Source organism: Pogoniulus pusillus, chromosome Z, assembly GCF_015220805.1.
Source record: "Pogoniulus pusillus isolate bPogPus1 chromosome Z, bPogPus1.pri, whole genome shotgun sequence".
Lineage (NCBI taxonomy): Eukaryota > Metazoa > Chordata > Aves > Piciformes > Lybiidae > Pogoniulus > Pogoniulus pusillus.
Window position 1 is genome coordinate 117,412,513 of NC_087309.1, and position 21,269 is coordinate 117,433,781.

At 53.4% G+C, this 21,269-nt stretch overlaps 1 protein-coding gene across 2 annotated transcripts in view; it reads left to right on the top strand.

Annotated features, from left to right (window-relative positions):
* Positions 1-21,269, top strand: part of ME2 (malic enzyme 2) — a 69,779-nt gene that overhangs the window by 39,018 nt on the left and 9,492 nt on the right. For both annotated transcript variants that reach the window (XM_064176734.1, XM_064176733.1), the window contains exons 3-12: positions 599-732; positions 6,135-6,284; positions 9,618-9,693; positions 10,844-11,005; positions 11,562-11,665; positions 12,648-12,757; positions 13,823-13,920; positions 17,379-17,492; positions 17,590-17,704; positions 19,776-19,918. In XM_064176734.1, coding sequence (XP_064032804.1) covers positions 599-732; positions 6,135-6,284; positions 9,618-9,693; positions 10,844-11,005; positions 11,562-11,665; positions 12,648-12,757; positions 13,823-13,920; positions 17,379-17,492; positions 17,590-17,704; positions 19,776-19,918 — 1,206 coding nt within the window. The remainder of the gene's footprint in view (positions 1-598; positions 733-6,134; positions 6,285-9,617; positions 9,694-10,843; positions 11,006-11,561; positions 11,666-12,647; positions 12,758-13,822; positions 13,921-17,378; positions 17,493-17,589; positions 17,705-19,775; positions 19,919-21,269) is intronic.

A 21,269-nucleotide genomic window follows, 5' to 3' on the forward strand; every position in this document is an offset into this window, starting at 1 on the left:
GTGATTCTGTGTGATTCTGTGGTTCTGCCTTCCCAAAGGCAGTAAGGGAGAGAGAGCATGGTTCAGTGGTGACCTGGCTGTGCTGGGTCCGTGCTTGGACCTGCTGACCTCATCAGTGGTTATCAGTATGTGCAGGGTGAGTGGCAGGAGGCTGGAGCCAGGCTCTGCTGGGGGATGCCAGTGCCAGGCCAAGGGCCACTGGCTGCAAGCTGAGCCATAGGAAGTGCATTGGAGCAGGAGGAGAATTTTTCCCCCCTGGGAGGGTGGCAGAGCCCTGGCAGAGGCTGCCCAGGGTGGGGCTGTGCAGTGTCCCTCTGTGGAGCTCTGCAGAGCCTGCCTGGATGTGTTGCTGTGTGATCTGCTCTGCCTGCTCCTGCCCTGGCAGGGGTGGGTTGGACTGGACGAGCTGTGGAGGTCCCTTCCAGCCCCCGACACTCTGTGACTCTGTGATCTTAGGGGTCTCTTCCAACCAAAACAATTCCCAGCCCCTGCCGAGGGAGGAGGCTGTGGCAGGTTGTCCCTGGCGGCAAACAGGGGACTGCAAATCAACGCGCTGGAGGAGGAGCTGCCACTAACTGCTCTCCTCTCCTGTTTGCAGGGCATGGCTTTTACACTGCATGAACGACAGCTGCTTGGGTTGCAAGGACTTCTACCTCCCAAAATAGAGACACAAGACATCCAAGCCTTACGCTTCCACAAGAACTTGGCCAAAATGACTGACCCCTTGGAAAAGTAAGTGCCTCCTCTGGCCTCCTCTTCTCATGCAGGTGCAGGGGACCTGCTGCCACGCAGTGCAGGGGCACACACACACCCAAAGGAGAGTTGTCTTTTGTCTTCTGTGCCTCCTCATCTGTGAAAATGAAGGCAAATTAGATAACAGCTATGACAGTCTGTGCTGGTCCTGTAGAGAAGCTATGAAGGAGCTGCAGGGTTAGAAATTTGGGGTCTAATAATAAATCATTTTTTTTAACGTCAGACTTTGTTTTCTTTTTAACTCAGCAGTGTGGTGGCAAAGAAAGAGAAGGGTTTTGATTGTGTGGTTGGGTTTTATTATGGTTTAGGGCTCTTCATAGAATCATAGAATCAGGCAGGTTGGAAGAGAGCTCCAAGCTCATCCAGCCCAACCTAGCACCCAATCCTGTCCAGAGTTATAGAATCAAACAGGTTGGAAGAGACTTCCAAGCTCATCCAGCTCGACCTAGCACCCAGCCCTGGCCAATTATAGAATCAAGCAGGTTGGAAGAGAGCTCCAAGCTTAGCCAGCCCAACCTAGCACCCATCCCTGGCCAATCATAGAATCAAGCAGGTTGGAAGAGAGCTCCAAGCTCATCCAGCCCAACCTAGCACCCAGCCCTGGCCAATCATAGAATCAAGCAGGTTGGAAGAGAGCTCCAAGCTCATCCAGTCCAACCTAGCACCCAGCCCTGCCCAATCAACCAGACCATGGCACTAAGTGTCCCAGACAGGCTTTGCTTGAACACCTCCAGGCACAGCCACTCCACCACCTCCCTGGGCAGCCCATTCCAATGCCAGTCACTCTCTCTGTGTCAAGAACTTGCTCCTAACATCCAGCCTAGACCTGCCCTGGCACAGCTTGAGGCTGTGTCCCCTTCTTCAGTGGCTGAATTGTCTCTGGTTTATGGGATTGTTCCTATTTTCACCCCAACTGGTTTAGTTTCTTCCCATGCTATCACTGGTGCCAGCAGTGCTGTTAGTGGCGTCAGGGGTTGGGTTCCCCATTGGTTTGTGTCTCTTTGTCTCTGTTTCATAGAATCATGGAATCATAGAATGGTTTAGGTTGGAAGGGACCTCGAAGATCATCCAATTCCAACCCCTGCCATAGGAAGAGACACCTCCCACTAGAACAGGTTGCTCAAGGTCTTATTCAACATGGAACTGAACACCTCTGGGGAGGGAGCAGCCACAGCCTCTCTGGGCAACCTGTGCCAGGCTCTCACCACCCTCACTGCAAACAACTTCTTCCTCACATCCAGTTTAAACCTCCCCTCTGCCAGTCTAAACCCATTCTTCCTCCACCTGTCACTCCCACACCTTGTCAATAGGCCCAGTCCTCCTCTAGGCCCCTTCAGATCCTGCAAGGCCACTCCAAGGTCTCCTCCAAGCCTTCTCCTCTCCAGGCTGCACAGCCCCAACTCTCTCAGCCTGTGCTCAGAGCAGAGCTGCTGCAGCCCTCTCAGCATCTTGGTGGCCTCCTCTGCACTGGCTCCAACACTTCCATGTCCTGCTTGTGCTGGGGGCTGCAGAGCTGCCCCCAGGGCTGCAGGTGGGGTGTGAGGAGAGCAGAGCCAAGGGGCAGAATCCCCTCCCTTGCCCTGTGCCCACACTGCTCTGGCTGCAGCCCAGCACAGGGTTGTGTCTGGGCTGCACTCACACTGCAGGCTCCTGTTGAGTTTTTCACCAGCCCAGACCCCCAGGTCCTGTTCCTCAGGGCTGCTCTCAGCTCCTGCTGAGCTTTTCACCATCCCAGACCCCCAGGTCCTGTTCCTCAGGGCTGCTCTCCAGCTCCTGTTGAGCTTTTCACCAGCCCAGACCCCCAGGTCCTGTTCCTCAGGGTTGCTCTCCAGCTCCTGTTGAGCTTTTCACCATCCCAGACCCCCAGGTCCTGTTCCTCAGGGCTGCTCTCCAGCTCCTGTTGAGCTTTTCACCAGCCCAGACCCCCAGGTCCTGTTCCTCAGGGTTGCTCTCCAGCTCCTGTTGAGCTTTTCACCAGCCCAGACCCCCAGGTCCTGTTCCTCAGGGCTGCTCTCCAGCTCCTGTTGAGCTTTTCACCATCCCAGACCCCCAGGTCCTGTTCCTCAGGGCTGCTCTCCAGCTCCTGTTGAGCTTTTCATCACCCCAGACCCCCAGGTCCTGCTCTTCAGGGCTCCTCTCAGCTCCTGTTGAGCTTTTCATCACCCCAGACCCCCAGGTCCTGTTCCTCAGGGCTGCTCTCAGCTCCTGTTGAGGTTTTCATCAACCCAGTTGAACTTCTTTCCTCAGCTGCTTGAGTTTCTTTCCTACCCCCTCCGTTTCACTCCTTTACTCCCTTTCTCTGCCCTTTGGGAAGGCAGAGGGGTTGAAGGAGAGGCCCTTTTCTGCCTGCACCTTGGTGAAGTGGAGAAAAAGCAAAATACCAACCCAAACAAACCAAGAGTTAACTCCCAGAAAGGCTGACATAAAAACTGCTGGGCATGACATGTGCCAGCAAGTCAGCTCACAAACACTGACTGAGATAAAAGATAACCCACGGAGTTATCACAGGATGCAGCCAGCTGGGAGGCTCAGTGCTATAAAAAAACCCAAAACATTACCAGTGGAAGAATTTCTCATCCAAAAATAAAACTCAGGGCCTTGTTAAGCCTGACATTAACACATCTGTGCAACAAATTAACCCCTGAAGGCTAAGGGCTGTAGTTCTACTTTTGTTGTTTTGTTTGCTGGGGTTGGGTATTTTTTTTTTGCTTGTTTGTTTGTTTGTTTTTTGCTGGAGAATTGGAAGAGACCTTTAAAGATCATCTAGTCCCACCCTCCTGCATTCAGCAGGGCCACCAGAGGGTCTGCAAGGTCATGAGGGTGTGCAGGGCCATCAGAAGAGGGTCTGCAGGGCCACCAGAGAGTCTGCAGGGCCACCAGAGAGTCTGCAGGGCCATCAGAAGAGGTTCTGCAGGGCAACCAGAGGGTCTGTAGGGCCATCAGAAGGTCTGCAAGGCCATCAGAAGGTCAGCAGGGTCTCCAGAGAGTCTGCAGGGCTGTCAGAAGAGTGTCTGCAGGGTCACCAGAGGGTCTGCAAGGTGGTGAAGGTCTGCAGGGCCATCAGAAGAGGGTCTGCAGGGCCGTGAAGTTCTGCAGGGCCACCAAAGGGTGTGCAGGGCTATCAGAAGGCCTGCAGGTCCACCAGAAGGGAGTCTGCAAGGCCATCAGAAGAGGGTCACAATGCCTCAAGCAGCACTGCAGGCTGGGGCCAGAGTGGCTGAGAGCAGGCAGGCAGAGAGGGCCCTGGGGGTGCTGTGAGAGAGCAGCTGCAGAGGAGGCAGCAGTGCCCAGGTGGGCAGCAGAGCCAGTGGCATCCTGGGCTGGCTCAGGAGCAGTGTGGGCAGCAGGACAAGGGAGGTTCTTGTGGCCCTGTGCTCAGCACTGCTCAGGCCACCCCTGCAGTGCTGTGTCCAGCTCTGGGCTCCTGCATTGCAGAGAGCTGCTGAGGTGCTGGAAGGTGTTGAGAGCAGGGCAGCAAGGCTGGGGAGGGGCCTGGAGCACAGCCCTGTGAGGAGAGGCTGAGGGAGCTGGGGGAGTGCAGCCTGCAGCAGAGGAGGCTCAGGGCAGAGCTGATTGCTGCCTGCAGCTGCCTGCAGGGAGGCTGTAGCCAGGTGGGGTTGGGCTCTGCTGCCAGGCAGCCAGGGCCAGAAGCAGGGCACAGAGGCTGAAGCTGTGCCAGGGCAGGTCTAGGCTGGATGTTGTTAGGAAGTTGTTGTCAGAGAGAGTGATTGGCATTGGAATGGGCTGCCCAGGGAGGTGGTGGAGTGGCTGTGGCTGGAGGTGTTGCAGCCAAGCCTGGCTGGGGCACTGAGTGCCATGGGCTGGGTGGTTGGGCAGGGCTGGGTGCTAGGTTGGGCTGGGTGAGCCTGGAGCTCTCTGCCAGCCTGCTTGATTCTATGATTACAGTATCACAGTATCACCAAGGTTGGAAGAGACCTCATAGATCATCAAGTCCAACCCTTTACCACAGAGCTCAAGGCCAGACCATGGCACCAAGTGCCACGTCCAGTCCTGCCTTGAACAGCTCCAGGGACGGCGACTCCACCACCTCCCCAGGCAGCCCATTCCAGTGTCCAATGACTCTCTCAGTGAAGAACTTTCTCCTCACCTCCAGCCTAAATCTCCCCTGGCACAGCCTGAGGCTGTGTCCTCTTGTTCTGGAGCTGGCCACCTGAGAGAAGAGAGCAACCTCCTCCTGGCCACAACCACCCTTCAGGTAGTTGTAGACAGCAATAAGGTCACCCCTGAGCCTCCTCTTCTCCAGGCTAACCAATCCCAGCTCCCTCAGCCTCTCCTCGTAGGGCTGTGCTCATGGCCTCTCCCCAGCCTCGTCGCCCTTCTCTGGACACGCTCAAGCATCTCAGTGTCCCTCCTAATCTGGGGGGCCCAGAACTGAACACAGCACTCAAGGTGTGGTCTAAGCAGTGCAGAGTACAGGGGCAGAATGACCTCCCTGCTCCTGCTGACCACACCACTCCTGATGCAGGCCAGGATGCCACTGGCTCTCTTGGCCACCTGGGCACACTGCTGGCTCATGTTCAGGTGGGTATCAATCAGTACCCCCAGATCCCTCTCTGTCTGGCTGCTCTCCAGCCACTCCGACCCCAGCCTGTATCTCTGCATGGGGTTGCTGTGGCCAAAGTGCAGCACCCTGCACTTTGAGCTATTGAACCCCATCCCATTGGCCTCTGCCCATCTGTACAGGCGGTCAAGGTCCTGCTGCAGAGCCCTTCTGCCCTCCAGCTCAGTCACATCTGCCCCCAGCTTAGTGTCATCTGCAAACTTGCTGATGACTGACTCCATGCCCTCATCCAGATCATCTATGAAGATGTTAAAGAGGATGGGGCCCAGCACTGATCCCTGAGGGACACCACTAGTGACTGGCCGCCAGCTGGATGTGGCACCATTCTGGAGCTGGACTCAGGAACACAGGGATCAGGATCAAAGGCAGAAGGGGGCAGAGTCCTTCTGGGCTACTGAAGAAGAGGCTTGACCTTGGTGATCTCTCGGCTTGCTCCTGCAGATGCCACCAACAGGTTTCAGTCCCTTGATGGGCAGTTGAGGGTCAGCTGCCCTGTCCTCTCCTCCCCACAGCTGCCACCCTCTGCCTTCTTGCCCCCACCTGCCAAGCTGTGGCACTGCCCTTAGTGTGGCCACAAGCACGTCTGAGGCAGAGACCCTTCTGCAGCCAGCCCTTGGCAGGAGCTGTCCCCATCCGCTCGGTCACTGCTGGGAGCGGCGCAACAATGCAGCTCTGAGCTTCCAGGAGAAACGTGAAGCAAGTTTGTGTTCTGCCCTTGGCATTTTTTTTCCCCACACTGTTTGAGATCCCACAGGGATGGGAAATGCTGCTCCTTCTTTTTTCATTTGCTTAACTCCAGGTATATCTACATCATGGGAATCCAGGAGAGGAACGAGAAGCTCTTCTACAGGGTACTGCAGGATGACATCGAGCGGTTAATGCCAATTGTCTACACCCCAACAGTAGGCCTTGCCTGCTCCCAGTATGGACACATCTTCAGGAGACCAAAGTAAGAACAATAAATATATGGTGGGGTTTTTTATTGCCATTTTCTCTGTGTGCTTGGCCTGAGGTTTGGGGAAGTTTTGTTCTCTGTGCGTTCGGATTTCGGCCGCTCAAGACTTGTGTCAGTTCAGGGCAGTAAAAGTTCACTAAGTGATGTCCTCAGGCCCAGCTTATATTGGAAAAACAGAACCTTTAAAGCCAGCAGTGGGGGAATGTGTCACAGAAACACAAGGTCTGGAGCCCCCCAGCACAAGCAGCACATGGAAGTGTTGGAGCCAGTGCAGAGGAGGCCACCAAGGTGCTGAGAGGGCTGCAGCAGCTCTGCTGTGAGCACAGGCTGAGAGAGTTGGGGCTGTGCAGCCTGCAGAGGAGAAGGCTTGGAGGAGACCTTGGAGTGGCCTTGCAGGATCTGAAGGGGCCTAGAGGAGGACTGGGGAGAGACTATTGAAAAGGTCTGGGAATGACAGGAGGAGGAGGAGGAATGGGTTTGAAGTGGCAGAGGGGAGATTGAAAGTGGATGTGAGGAAGGAGTTCTTGACAATGAGGATGGTGAGAGACTGGCACAGGTTGAGGGTGCTGAGACACTGGCACAGGTTGCCCAGGGAGGCTGTGGTGCCTTCTGTGCTCCACAACCTCCCTGGAGGTGTTCAGGTCCAGGTTGGATGAGGCCTTGAGTGACCTGTTCTAGTGGGAGGTGTCCCTGCCTATGGCTGAGGTGGGCATTGGAACTGGATGAGCTTTGAGATCTCTTCCAACCCACACGATTCTGTGGCTCTATAGAGGGCCTCAGCCTCCTCACTGCAGCTCTTCCTAGATGCCATACAGCTGTTTGATTCTGAGGAGAGGGGCTGTGGCTTTCTCCAGCTCTCAAAATCACACCTGTCCATCAGGACAGAGCGTTTGGAGGACAGCATAGGCTGAAAGGGATTTCTGGAGGTCATCTGACTCAACTTGGGTTCAGGGACCAGCAAGCAGCATGTGAGGAGAGATGCTGTCAAAGCAGGATTGTAGAGGCTGGCTCATGTAGCTCAGCAAGCTCCTTAAAGCTGTGCTGCTAGGAGCCAGCTTTCAGTTATTCCAACACCGTAAATACCTTTGGCTGGGATCTGGTTTGGGCTGAGCTATGACTTCAAAGCAACCATTCATATGCTTAGCCCTGTGTTGAGGAAACCAGTTCAGACTGGCAGTTGTCTCAGCTCATTTCCATGGTATGCTCACAGCATAGTGTTTTTCTAGAGCCCTCTTGCTGGAGGGTTTTAGTGCTGAGTGGAGGGAGGGCTAAGCCTTTGCTGCTGTGATAAAGACAGTAAGGAGCTCATGGTTTTGCTCCCCATCTGGGCCAGGGGATGTGAAAGGTGTGCTCTTAGTTCTCACTGACTTCCTTTCCTCTTAGGAGTCTGTGCTTTGAAGAATCAGACTGGTTTGGGTTGGAAGAGACCTTTAAAGATCCTCTAGTCCAAACCCCTGCAGTCAGCAGGGACATCTACAACTAGAGCAGGTTGCTTAGAGCCTCATCCAACCCAGCCTGGAAGGGTTCCAGGGATCTGGTATTTACCACCTCTCTGGGCAGCCTGGGACAGGCTCTCACCACCCTCAAGGTCAAACTCTCTCGTTTAGCCTCAAACCCTCACCTCTAGTCCTGGCACAACAAGCCCTGCTCAAAACTCTGTCCCCAGCTTTCTTCTGGGCCCCTCGTAGCACTGCAGGGCCACCAGAAGGTCTCCCTACAGCCCTCTCTTCTCCAGGCTGCACAAGCCTAACTCTCCCAGCAGTGCAGTTCCAACTCTCATAGCCCAGAGAGGTTCTTTGGCTCTCCTAGAATGATTTAGGTTGGGAAAGACCTTTCAGATCGTGGTGTGCAGCCTTCATGTTCCCATGGAAGAGCACTCAGCAGTGAGAAGCACTGTTCCCCTCCTAATCTAGGAGAAGACAGCACACTCAGTCCCTTCTCCATCCTCTTCACCTTGTGTAGTACCAGGAACAGATTCGCTAAGGAAAAGCCAGGCTTAAGGCCACGTTCCCTACCATGCCCTTACATGAGAGCATGGATGCTCTACCAGAGGTGTTCAACTGTTCAACATCTTCATCTGTTCAACATACTCATCATTGCCACTCATGAGGGGACAGGGTGTCTGCACAGCAGGTTTGCTGCTGACACCAAGCTGGGAGGCTTGGCTGAGACAGCTGAAGGCTGTGAGACCAACCAGAGAGACAGATCTGGGCACAAAGGAGCCTAATGAGGTTCAACAAGGACAAGTGCAGAGTCCTGCACCTGGGGAGGGATAACAAACTGCAGCAGTTGAGGCTGGCAGGTGACTGCTGGAGAGCAGCCCTGTGGAGGGGGAGCTGGGAATGCTGGTGGGGAACATCCATAGGGCAGCAATGTGCCCTGCTGGCCAAGAGGGGCAATAGGGTCCTGGGGGCATTAAGCAGAGTGTGCCCAGCAGAGCCAGGGAGGTTCTCCTGCCCCTCTGCTCTGTCCTGCTGAGACCTCATCTTGAGCACTGCCTTCAGTTTGGGGCTCCCCAGTTGCAGAGGGACAGGGATCTGCTGGAGAGAGTCCAGCAGAGGGCTGTGAGGATGATGAGGGGACTGGAGCACTGCCTGGTGAGGGGAGGCTGAGGGCCCTGGGGCTGCTCAGTCTGGAGAAGAGAAGGCTGAGAGGGGATTTGATAAATATTTATCAATATCTGGGGGCTGGGGGTCAGGAGGGGGGGACAGGCTCTGCTCACTGCTCCCTGGCACAGGACAAGCAGCAATGGGTGTAAATTGCAGCACAGGAGGTTCCTGCTCAGCACAAGGGGGAACTTCTTGCCTGGAAGGATCCCAGAGCACTGGCACAGGCTGTCCAGAGAGGTTGTGGAGTCTCCTTCTCTGGAGCCTTTCCAGGCCTGTCTGGATGTGCTCCTCTGTGACCTGTGTTAGATTGTGTGGTGCTGCTCTGGCAGGGGGATTGGACTGGATGAGCTCTTTAGGTCCCTTCCAACCCCTAACATCCTGTGAGCCTGAGAGCCTGTAAGCCTGTGTTTTGCCCTGGAGGAGTATGAAAGGTGAACTATTTGTAGTGGGTAGCATCACCAAATGTATTTCCCTTTGTGTGCTTACTCTGGAGTGCCCAAGTAGGCAAAGGAAGGAATTGTCCTTTTGAGTGGTTTCAAATCTTCCAGTTTTTGGAATCATAGAATCAAACAGGTTGGAAGAGCCCCCCAAGGTCATCCAGTCCAACCTAGCACCCAGCCCTGAAGATGGTACTGTGTGGTGTTGTAAGTTTTACAAAGCAAGGAGACATTTCTAACTGACACCTGTGAAATATTTCTGCTTGGGTTTTGTCTTTCAGAGGATTGTTCATTTCTATCTCAGACAGAGGCCACATAAGGTCAATTGTGAACAACTGGCCAGAGAATGATGTTAAGGTACTGCCACTGTGTAATGTTTCCTAGCTGTTGTTTAACCTCACTTGAGCTTATTAAGGTTTGTGATTACTGAATGTAAATGTTCATACTAAAGAATCCCAGGATCTCACACTAGAGCAGGCTGCCCACAGCCTCAGCCAGCCTGGCCTTAAACACCTCCAGGGATCAGGCTGCCACCACCTCCCTGGGCAACCCCTTCCAGCTCTCACCCCCCTCATGCTGAACAACTTCCTAACATCCAGTCTGATGCTCCCCATTTCCAGCTTTGTTCCATTCCCCCCAGCCCTATCCCTACCATTCCCCCCTGCCTATCCCTCCCCAGCTTTCCTGTAGCCCCCTTCAGATCCTGCAAGGCCACAGTGAGGTCAGCTGGGAGCCTTCTCCTCTCCAGCCTGCACAGCCCCAGGTCTTCTCTAGGTTCTTCAGCCTTTAAAGAGTCAGAATCCCAGCACGGTGGGGGCTGGAAGGGGCCTCTGGAGATCATCCAGCCCAACCCCCCCTGCTAAAGCAGGGCAGCCACAGCAGCTTGCCCAGCAGCACCATGCCCAGGGGAGTTGGCAGCTCTCCACACAAGGAGACTGCACAACCTCTCTGGGCAGCCTGCTCCAAGCCTCCAGCACCCTCACAACAGGCAAGTTTCTCCTCGTGCTCAGATGGAACCTTCTGGGTTCCAGTTTGTGCCCACTGCCCCTTGTCCCTGGGCACCACTGCAAAGGGTCTGTCCCCAGCCTCTCCTGCTCAGATTAGGACACAGAAGCTGTAGCTGGGTGGCCCAGCTTTTGCCACTGACCCCTGTGTGACCCATTTGGCTCAAGAACCAGAAAGGGAGATGAGCTGAACGAGGACAAACCTTGTGGTGTCTGGATTCACAAGTGGGAACCCTAAACCTCAGGCACAGGCTGCAGTTCCACCCAGCAGCTCTGGATCCTTCCCACCCAGCTTCCAAGGGCCTGAGCAGTGCATTTCAGCAAGGAAAGAGGAGCACAGCAGATCCCAGCTGTTAAGAGCTGCTGTTTTGGGTAGAATGTGCCTTCAGAGTGATTCTTTGTGCAGCTAAATCTTGACCTTTTTCTTTTACCCACACCTCCTTTTGCTCCAGACCGCAGACATTTCAGTGACCACTCAGAATTTCACCTACTTTTGTTTCCAGGCTGTTGTTGTCACAGATGGAGAAAGAATATTGGGTCTTGGAGACCTTGGTGTGTATGGGATGGGGATTCCAGTAGGAAAACTGTGCCTGTACACAGCCTGTGCAGGAATACATCCGGATAAGTGCTTGCCTGTGTGCATCGATGTGGGAACTGACAATACTGTGAGTATGGCTCAACTTGGCCTGCTATAAATTAGCCCTGTGAAAGGTGATGTTCTTTAACAGTACCTAGTATTTAGCACTGTATTTTGTATTTAGTACTGTGCAAGAAGGTTATGGTTTGAGTGCTTTCATTCCAGGTGAACCCAAGTACCTTACGTAAGGGTGAACCGTTTGGAATTCACTCTGCAGCCACACATCAGTGACTGGGAAAGTCATCTCATTTGTCAGTGAAATGGTGCATTTGGAAGTAATTTGCATGCTTGAGGCACTGTCAGATAGGCTGCTCAGGCTGGCATGGCTTGGGAGAAAGCTGGAAATGTGCACCAGATTTATTAAAGCAGTTTCATTGCTCACAGCATTGATTTTTTCCTTTGTTCCCTTTTAAAAGCAGCCGTCGCCAGCCTCGAAACTGCTGAGCGCTGATGTAGGCTGGAGGCAATTACAGGGCATAAAATGCAGTCTCTTTGGTGTGAAATGGGATGCTGTGAGCTCTGGAAAGTGCATGCTGAGGAAGTGGTTCACCCTGCTGCTGTCTCTTGGTTCACCTCTTTTTCAGACTCTCCTGAAAGATCCCTTTTACATGGGGCTGTACCAAAAAAGGGATCGCTCACAGGTCTACGATGACCTCATTGATGAGTTCATGGAAGCCATTACAGACAGGTAGGACATACTCTGCAGGGCAGCGTGGCTGGAAAGCTGTCTGGCAGGAAGGGACCTGGAGGTTGTGATAGACAAACAACTCAGTGTGAGGCAGCAGTGTGCCTAGGTGGCAAAGAAGGCCAGTGGAGTCCTGGCTGGGATCAGAAGTGCTGTGCCCAACAGGATTGCCTCCTGGGACTCTGCTCTGGTCAGGCCACAACTTGAATGTTGTGTTCAGTTTTGGGCACCTCAGTACAAGAGGGATGTGGAGGTGCTGGAGCCAGGGTAGAGGGGGGCAAGAAAGTTGTTAAGGGCCTGGAGGATGAATCTTATGAAGAGAGGCCGAAGGAGCTGGGGATGGTTAGTTTCAAAGAGAGGAGGATGAGGAGACCTCATTGCTGTCTGCAGCTACCTGAAAGGAGGTTGTGGAGGGGTTGGTGTTGGTCAGAACAAGAGGGAATGGCCTCCAACTGCCACTGGGGAGGTTTAGATTGGACATTAGGAAGAATTTGTTCCCAGCAAGAGAGGTCAACCACTGGAATGAGCTGCCCAGGGAGGTGGTGGAGTCACCAACCCTGGGTGTGTTTAAGAGTCACTTGGATGTGGTACCTGGGGATATGGTTTAAGGGTGAACTTTGTAGAGAAGGGGGTAATGGTTGGACTTGGTGATCCTGAGGGTCTTTTCCAACTGGGATGTTCCTGTGATCCTGTGAAGCATGGCCAAAGCTGCTGGCATAAAAAAACCCACCCCTCTTAACACACAGTCCTCGATAGAGTCATTTCAGGACTGAGCATGGGACTAGATATCAAGAGGTACAACTATTTCTGGCTCTCTTAATGGTTTTCTCTGTGACCTGGAACATGCTGCTTGTAGTTTTCAGGAGACGGAGCTGACTGAGGTAGTGAACAGCTTGAGAGCATCCTCTTTCCAAAGATAGCTGATCAGGTGCAGGGTCTGTTTTGAAAGGGCTGTGCTTACAGGAGTACTTGTTGTCTTCTCTAGGTATGGCCAGAACACACTGATCCAGTTTGAAGACTTTGGAAACCACAATGCCTTTAGGTTTCTGAGAAAGTACAGAGAGAAATACTGCACCTTCAATGATGATATCCAAGGTATACTCTTTGTTTCTGGTCCTTCATGGATCAGTGCTGGGTCCTGTGCCTTTCAGTATCTCCATCAGTGCCACTGTTGAGGGCACAGACAGACAGAGTCTGCTCAGCAGGTTTGCTGCTGACACCAAGCTGGGAGGCTTGGCTGAGACAGATGAAGGCTGTGAGGCCATCCAGAGAGACAGATCTGGGCACAGAGGAACCAAATGAGGTTCAACAAGGACAAGTGCAGAGTCCTGCACCTGGGGAGGGATAACAAACTGCAGCAGTTGAGCCTGGCAGGTGACTGCTGGAGAGCAGCCCTGTGGAGAGGGAGCTGGGAGTGCTGGTGGGGAGCATCCATGGGGCAGCAATGTGCCCTGCTGGCCAAGAGGGCCAGTGGGGTCCTGGGGTGCATTAAGCAGAGTGTGTCCAGCAGATTCAGGGAGGTTCTCCTGCCTCTCTGCTCTGTCCTGCTGAGACCTCATCTTGAGCACTGCCTTCAGTTTTGGGCTCCCCAGTTGAAGAGGGACAGGGATCTGCTGGAGAGAGTCCAGCAGAGGGCTGTGAGGATGATGAGGGGACTGGAGCACTGCCTGGTGAGGGGAGGCTGAGGGCCCTGGGGCTGCTCAGTCTGGAGAAGGGAAGGCTGAGAGGGGATTTGATAAATATTTATCAATATCTGAGGGCTGGGGGTCAGGAGGGGGGGGCAGGCTCTGCTCACTGCTCCCTGGCACAGGACAAGCAGCAATGGATGGAAGCTGCAGCACAGGAGGTTCCAGCTCAGCACAAGGGGGAACTTCTTGCCTGGAAGGATCCCAGAGCCCTGGCACAGGCTGTCCAGAGAGGCTGTGGAGTCTCCTTCTCTGGAGCCTTTCCAGGCCTGTCTGGCTGTGTTCCTGTGTGCCCTGAGCTGGATTGTGTGGCCCTGCTCTGGCAGGGGGGGTTGGACTCGATCAACTCCTCAGGTCCCTTCCAACCCCTGTCATCCTGTGAGCCTGTGATCTTCCAACCAAAATGATTCTATGCAGCCTATAATCTGCTGTGTGGATCTGTTCAGCTCACCTTAGATTTGCACTGGTTTTACAGGGACAGCTTCGGTAGCCCTGGCAGGCCTGCTGGCAGCACAGAGAGCCACGGGCAAACCCCTTGCAGAGCAGAAAGTGCTGTTCCTTGGAGCAGGAGAGGTGAGTTCTCTTCAGGGCTGTGGGACATCAGGAGATATAAGTGTGTATTTTCTGTGGGGCTCATCCAGAGGTTCACATTCTCTGGATTCCCTTGCAAAACCTTTTCTGTAAGGGCAGCTGAAATACATTGACAGAAGGCACCAACTGCTTAAAAACTACTGTTTGAAAGGTCTTTGCAGCCACTCAAGTTTTTCTCTTTCTTCTATGGACTGTTTTTGGGGGGGAAGCATCAGGTTTGTGTGTAATTGAAGGGGAATTTACCACAAACTTACGGTTGTGTAAGAAAAGAGGGTAAGAGCCCTGTGTGAATTCTTGTAGCAGGAAGTTTCCTTAGTGGGTGGGATCAGTGGGCAGCAGGTGCTGGGGCATCAGTGTCAGGAGCAGCACCATGCTTCCTGCTGTATCAGCACCACTGCTTCTGTGCTGCTGACAAAAGAACTTCATGAGCTGAATATTTCTCTGTCCTGGTTGCATTCATTGGCCAGGGTTGTGTTAGTGGCTGAGTGCTCAGCCCTGCTCTGCACTTCCCTCTGCCTTCTTTTTCCTGCCAGGTTTGGTGCAGTGAGCCAAGAGAGGGGACATGGAGGGAAGTGCTGCTAGCATCTGCTTTCTGGCCTCTGCAAGGCTTTTAGCACAGGCAGTAGGAGCAAAGAGAGGTTTGGAAAAGCAGCTAAGAACAAACCACTGTGCTGTGGCTTCTTGACAGAAGGGCTGCAGCACTAATTGGTTCTTGTGATGCTTTATTGGTTTGAGAGCAGCCCTGAAGAAAGAGCATTGGGGGTGTTGGGTGCAGAGAAGCTCCCCAGGAGCCAGCAGTGATCTCATGCAGACCAGCAGGCAGCTGTGTGCTGGGCTGCAGCCAGAGGAGTGTGGGCAGCAGGGCAACAGAGGGGATTGTGCCCATTGGCTGTGCTTTGCTAAGACCTCACCTTCAACACTGCCTCCAGTTCTGGTGTCCCCAACAGAAGGACACATTGCTGTGGAGTGAGGCCAAAGGAGGCCACAAAGATCATAGAATCATAGAACCAGTCAGGGTTGGAAGGGACCACAAGGATCAGCCAGTCCCAACCCCACTGCCATGCCCAGGGACACCTCACACTAGAGCAGGCTGCACACAGCCTCATCCAGCCTGGCCTGAAACACCTCCAGGGATCAGGCTGCCACCACCTCCCTGGGCAACCCATTCCAGGCTCACAGCACCTTCACGCTGAACAGCTTCCTCCTCACATCCAGGCTGGCTCTACCCATTTCCAGCTTTGCTCCATTCCTCCTACTCCTATCCCTACCTGACAGCCTAAAGAGTCCCTCTCCAGCTTTCTTATAGCCCCCTTCAGATGCTGGAAGGCCACAAGAAGGTCACCTGGGAGCCTCCTCTGCTGCAGCCTGCACAGCCCCAACTCTTTCAGTCTGTGCTCACAGCAGAGCTGCTGCAGCCTCTCAGCATCCTCCTGGCCCTGCTCTGGACACTCTCCAGCATCTCCACATCCATCCTGTAGTAGGGATGATCCAAGATGATCCAAGAGCTGGAGCAGCTCTGCTGTGAGGACAGGCTGAGTGAGCTGGGGGTGTTCAGCCTGGAGAAGGTGTCATGGAGGGGATTTCTCTATTCCTTCCCTGTTAGGGGGAGGTGAGAAATTAATTTGAGGCGGTTTTGATTTTTTAATAAAATTATTCATTAAAATTAATATTTACAAGTTTATATCACCCCCAACCTCTATGAAATCCAGGGTTAGTTTGCAAGTGTATGAAAATAGCTTGGGATAGTTACAGGGATTGATTGTTAAGTGGAAATAGCAAATTATTAACAATTATTGACAGAGAGAAACATTTTCTTTGGCTTAGTGCCTCTTGACAGCTCTAGTGTTTGCCCAGCAAGGGCTGAAACTGTGTGTGCTCTTCAGGTAGAGACAACTTATATCACAAGAGAATTGAAGCTTATGTATGTGTGCTGCTCTTAAGTATTAATCATTAATCACCCTTCTGGGAATCTGCCTCAGCATGTGCCTCAGTCTCTGGGGACTTGATGGAGCTGGAGATTTGTCTGGGCTTGCAAGGGATGATAAAGCTTTCCCAGTCTCTGGGGTAAATTGAGTTTTCTCTAAGCTGCTCTCCTGGGGTGATCTCTGCCCCGGTGCTGCGGCTTCTGGATGCTGTGCGTGTCCAGGGATGATCAGCTGGCAGGTTCTTCCCGATGCAGGAGGAGGATTTGTCTGTGTTGCTTCTGACACGGTCTCACAGATAGCAAGCTGTGTTTGCAGGTTTGCAGACCATCTGAAAAGGGGTCTGCTGGCTCTGGGTCTTTCCAGACCTACAGGATAGCTGGCAAGCAGTATATATGCCGGGCTGCAGAGTCTGTGCCATGCTGCAGGGAGATTTAACTCTGTAGCTGAATCAAGATGGCTCTAGGCTTTAGGCAGGGGGTTCTCGGCTCCCCATACATGTATGGTGCAGGCATGAATGTGCTCTGCTTCTCAGAGGGCTTGCAGATAGCTTGGCTGTGCCTTGAGATCAATGAACGAGGTCTAAGCCTCTGTAATGCTTGTGAGCGAGTGAGGCCTGATCCTGTGTCTAGGCCAATGCAAGCAGGTCAGGGCAGCAGGATGCTGCTGTGGATCAGAGCTGAGTCTATGTGCTCTAAGCTTCTGAACTGATAAACAGTCTGGATCATCTGAACAGACTGAACAGGACTGAATGTCTGACCACGTGGTGCTGCTGTGCACCCCTCTTTAAAGGCTCTGGGCCGAGATTCGTGGCTCATTGGACATCTAACATGACCAATCAGGCTGGCAGTAAGCCAAACCTTGCCCTAATGGGCAGTAGAGATATGCCTGGACCCTCCCAATAGGGGATTACCTGCCTGGACCTCAGGGGTACACGGGCTGGGTGTGTGTGTGTTATGCAACTTGTTTGCTGCCTCGTGGGTCCTGGCAGAAAAGCATGTCCGGGCATGTAGAGGCATGGTGAAGCCTCAGTTTTGGGGCTGCTGCCCCTCCACCACAGAAGGTTCCACGGGGTCCTTAGAGCTGCCTGCCAGTAGCTGAAGGGATCCTGCAGGGAGGCTGCAGAGAGACTTGTCCTGAGGGTGTCTAGAGACAGGCCAAGGGACAGTGGTTTGGAGCTGAAGCAGAGCAGGGTGAGACTGGAGTGGAAAAAGAAGTTCTTCAGTGGTGAGACTCTGGCACAGGCTCCCCAGAGAGGTCATGGATGCCTCCTGCCTGGGGGTGTTGAGGGCCAGTCTAGATGAGGCCTTGAGCAGCTGAGCCTAGCTGAGAGGTGGCAGAAGGGCTGGAACTGGACGATCTCAAAGGTCCCTTCCAATCCAAACCATTCTGTGATACAATTCCACCACATGACAGGATTTTCTTTTTCCCCTGGGGAATCTTGAAGGAGAGATGGTGTTTGCAGTGACAGACCTCTTCTGTGAGCTGTTCAAAACCCAAGTCCCTTTTATCCCCAAGGCTGCCCTAGGGATTGCAAACCTCATCGTGATGGCGATGATGGAAAGCGGCGTTTCTGCCGAGGAAGCCTACAGGAGGATATGGATGTTTGACAAGTATGGTTTGCTGGTCCAGGTAGGGGATGCCCACAGTGTTTTGTGATCTTTTGGACTCTGCTTTCCCTGTCCCTGTTCACAAGAGTGAAAAAACAAAATCAACTTCTGACCCATAGGATCGAGAGCAAAGGGTGGATTCCAATCAAGAGCCATTTACACATCAGGCTCCGGAGCAGATACCAAAGACGTTTGTAGAGGCAGTGAACGTGCTTCGACCTACAGCTATCATTGGTGAGTAAAGGTTGGCTTAGTTTCTGTGCTTCCATCCTTTTGGGTTTTTGCTGCCTCTCATGTGCTAAACTGGCTCCAAGAAGGTGGGTGACAGTGATCTGCACTTCTGCTGTTGGAAGTAAGGTGAAAATGTGAGGTCAGCCTGCTGCTCAGCCTGCTGAGCTCTCAGCGTTAGCTCTCAGTGCATCCCTCACTGCAGCTGCAGGGGATCCTCCTCTGTCTTCTTTCCTTGTTAACTGCTTCCTCTGGAGCACAGCCCTGTGAGGAGAGGCTGAGGGAGCTGGGGGGGTGCAGCCTGCAGCAGAGGAGGCTGAGGGCAGAGCTGATTGCTGCCTGCAGCTGCCTGCAGGGAGGCTGTAGCCAGGTGGGGTTGGGCTCTGCTGCCAGGCAGCCAGGGACAGAAGCAGGGCACAGAGGCTGAAGCTGTGCCAGGGGAGGTCTAGGCTGGATGTTAGGAGGAAGTTGTTGTCAGAGAGAGTGATTGGCATTGGAATGGGCTGCCCAGGGAGGTGGTGGAGTTGCCATGCCTGGAGGTCATAGAGTCATAGAATCAACCAGGTTGTAAGAGAGCTCCAAGCACATCCAGTCCAACCTAGCACCCAGCCCTGTCCAGTCAACCAGACCATGGCACTAAGTGCCCCAGCCAGGCTTGGCTTGAACACCTTCAGGGATAGCAACTCCACCACCTCCCTGGGCAGCCCATCCAGTGTCCAAGCAAAGCCTGGACGAGGCACTTAGTGCCATGGTCTGGTTGATTGGATAGGGCTGGGGGATAGGTTGTGCTGGGTGACACTGGATGTCTCTTCCAACCTGCCTGGTTCTGTGATTCTCTTGTCCAACTGTGTTGGAACCTTCCTTAGAAAACTCTGGGCTTGTTCTCAGGGACTGCATAGCCACAGTGAATTGAAACTGTACCAAAGGGCACTAAGAGTCAGGAAGACAGAAATGAAGCAAGAAAAGCCTGGATGAGGCACTCAGTGCCATGGTCTAGTTGACTGGATAGGGCTGGGTGCTAGGTTGGACTGGAGGAGCTTGGAGGTCTCTTCCAACCTGGTTGATTCTATGATTCTGTGAAGCCTTTTCCCCCAGCACATTCTCTGCACCAGCAAGCAGGGAGAGAGCACTCAGAACCCCCACATTTTTACTACTTCACAGCAGAAGTTTTTTACTGTCCTTCCTCCCTCCTGCCTCAGCCTCCCTGTCTGGAATGTGCCAGCAGCATGGCTTGAAGGAGCTGTTTCACACCAGTACCTGTCAGATGACTGCTGTATCTCAGAATCACAGAACAGTTTTGGCTGGTGAAGACATTTAAGATCATTGAGTCCAAACACTGACCCAGCACTGCCAGGTCACCACTAAACTATGTCTCTCAGTAACACATCTACACAGATTTCAGATCCCTCCAGGCATGGGGACTTTACCACTGCCACAGGCAGCCTGGTCCTGCCCATGACAACCCTTTGGAGTGGAGAAATGATTCCTAATATCCAGCTTAAACCTCTCCTGGCAATATGGAGGTGTTGATTTATAACTGTGTCTGTCTGCTGAGAGATGCAATTACAGGTGTTTTCTGCTACAGCTCTGCAATTTCCCTTCCATGTGATTTATTTGGAAAAGAGAAGGTTTTTGTCTTGAGTGCCTACCCTGAGGTTTTATAGTGTGTAAACCATTTTGATGTATTTTTTTTTCACCTGTGTGCCTGGGTGCAGTCAGAACTAACCAGCACCGAGGGAATGTGCAGGGCAGAGTTAACACCCGGCTGGGATGAATCATCTGTGAAGAACCTGGAGTTCACACGTGCTTATCCGGGGCAGTGATCAGCGTTCTTTGCACGGATCAATAAAAACAAGCCCACAGGGTGGCAGGCAGGGTCTCTTGGAACACCTGGGAAAGGGAGGGTTTGCTGAGCACTGCCTGCTTTCCATCTCGTCTGCTGCCAGAGAAGGCTGCGGTGCTTTGCTCTGAGCGATGTGACCACGAGCTCAAATCTCCAGTTGCTGTCGTCTGCCCTGTGAGGGCAGTCAAGGACTGATTCTGTTCTTTTCTGTCTTTGCTTTTGTGCTGACTTCAGGAGTGGCAGGAGCTGGGCGACTCTTCTCTCAGGACGTCATCAAAGCCATGGCTGCTATCAACGAGCGACCCATCATATTTGCACTAAGCAACCCCACAGCGAAAGCTGAGTGCACAGCAGAGGAGGCATACACATTAACAGAGGTATGGTGGTTAGAGATGCTCCCCACCACCCTTTTTCATTCTCTTGGGGCCCTAAAGAGAGATCTGAACATACCAGACAGCCAAAAGGACCCGGGGGTCTGGGCTGGTGAAAACCTCAACAGGAGCTGGAGAGCAGCCCTGAGGGACAGGACCTGGGGGTCTGGGCTGGTGAAAAGCTCAACAGGAGATGGAGAGCAGCCCTGAGGGACAGGACCTGGGGGTCTGGGCTGGTGAAAAGCTCAGCAGAGCAACCCTGTGCTGGGCTGCAGCCAGAGCAGTGTGGGCAGCAGGGCAAGGGAGGGGATTCTGCCCCTTGGCTCTGCTCTCCTCACACCCCACCTGCAGCCCTGGGGGCAGCTCTGCAGCCCCCAGCACAAGCAGCACATGGAAGTGTTTGGGCCAGTCCAGAGGAGGCCACCAAGATGCTGAGAGGGCTGCAGCAGCTCTGCTCTGAGCATAGGCTGAGAGAGTTGGGGCTGTGCAGCCTGGAGAAGGCTTGGAGGAGACCTTGGAGTGGCCTTAAAGGATCTGAAGGGGGCTGCAGGAGGGCTGGGGAGGGACTACTGACAAGGTCTGGGAATTAGAGGAGGAGGAGGAGGAATGGGTTTGAAGTGGCAGAGGGGAGACTGAAACTGGATGTGAGGAAGAAATTGTTTGCAGTGAGGGTGGTGAGACACTGGCACAGGTTGCCCAGGGAGGTTGTGGAGCACAGAAGCACAGAATCAAAGATCACATTGGGTGCTTCTGTGCTCCACAGCCTCCCTGGAGGTGTTCAAGTCCAGGTTGGATGAGGTCTTGAGCGACCTGTTCTAGTGGGAGGTGTCCCTGCCTATGTCTGGAACTAGCCGGGGGGGAACTGGATAAGCTTTGGGGTCCCTTCCAACCTAAACCATTCTGTGGTTCTCTGATTCTAAAACAGAGTAGGTGCAGCCTTTAAATTGAGTCCTTGCAGCTGTCCTGCAGCTGTGTGTACTCAGTCATTTCCTAGCATCTACAGGTCAGAACTCATTACCAGTGACCTGTGGAGACTCATGCTGCCAGTGCAGGAGTCACTGGTGGCACTCTGTCCTGCTCTTCCCTTCTCTGTCTCGTGTCCTGACACCACCAAACATTGAAATGAGTGAAGAGAGAAGATAACTCACCTCATTTTGCACCTCAAAGCTGTGACACTATGGGACGCTGGAGAGGGCTGGAGGTTGGGGTTTGAAGTGGTTTCACAGAATCACAGCGTGGTAGGGTTGGAAGGGACCTCTGGAGATCATCCAGTCCAAACTCCCTCCTAAAGCAGGGCACCCACAGCAGCTTGCCCAGCAGCACAGTGCCCAGGGGAGGTTGGAAGCTCTCCACACAA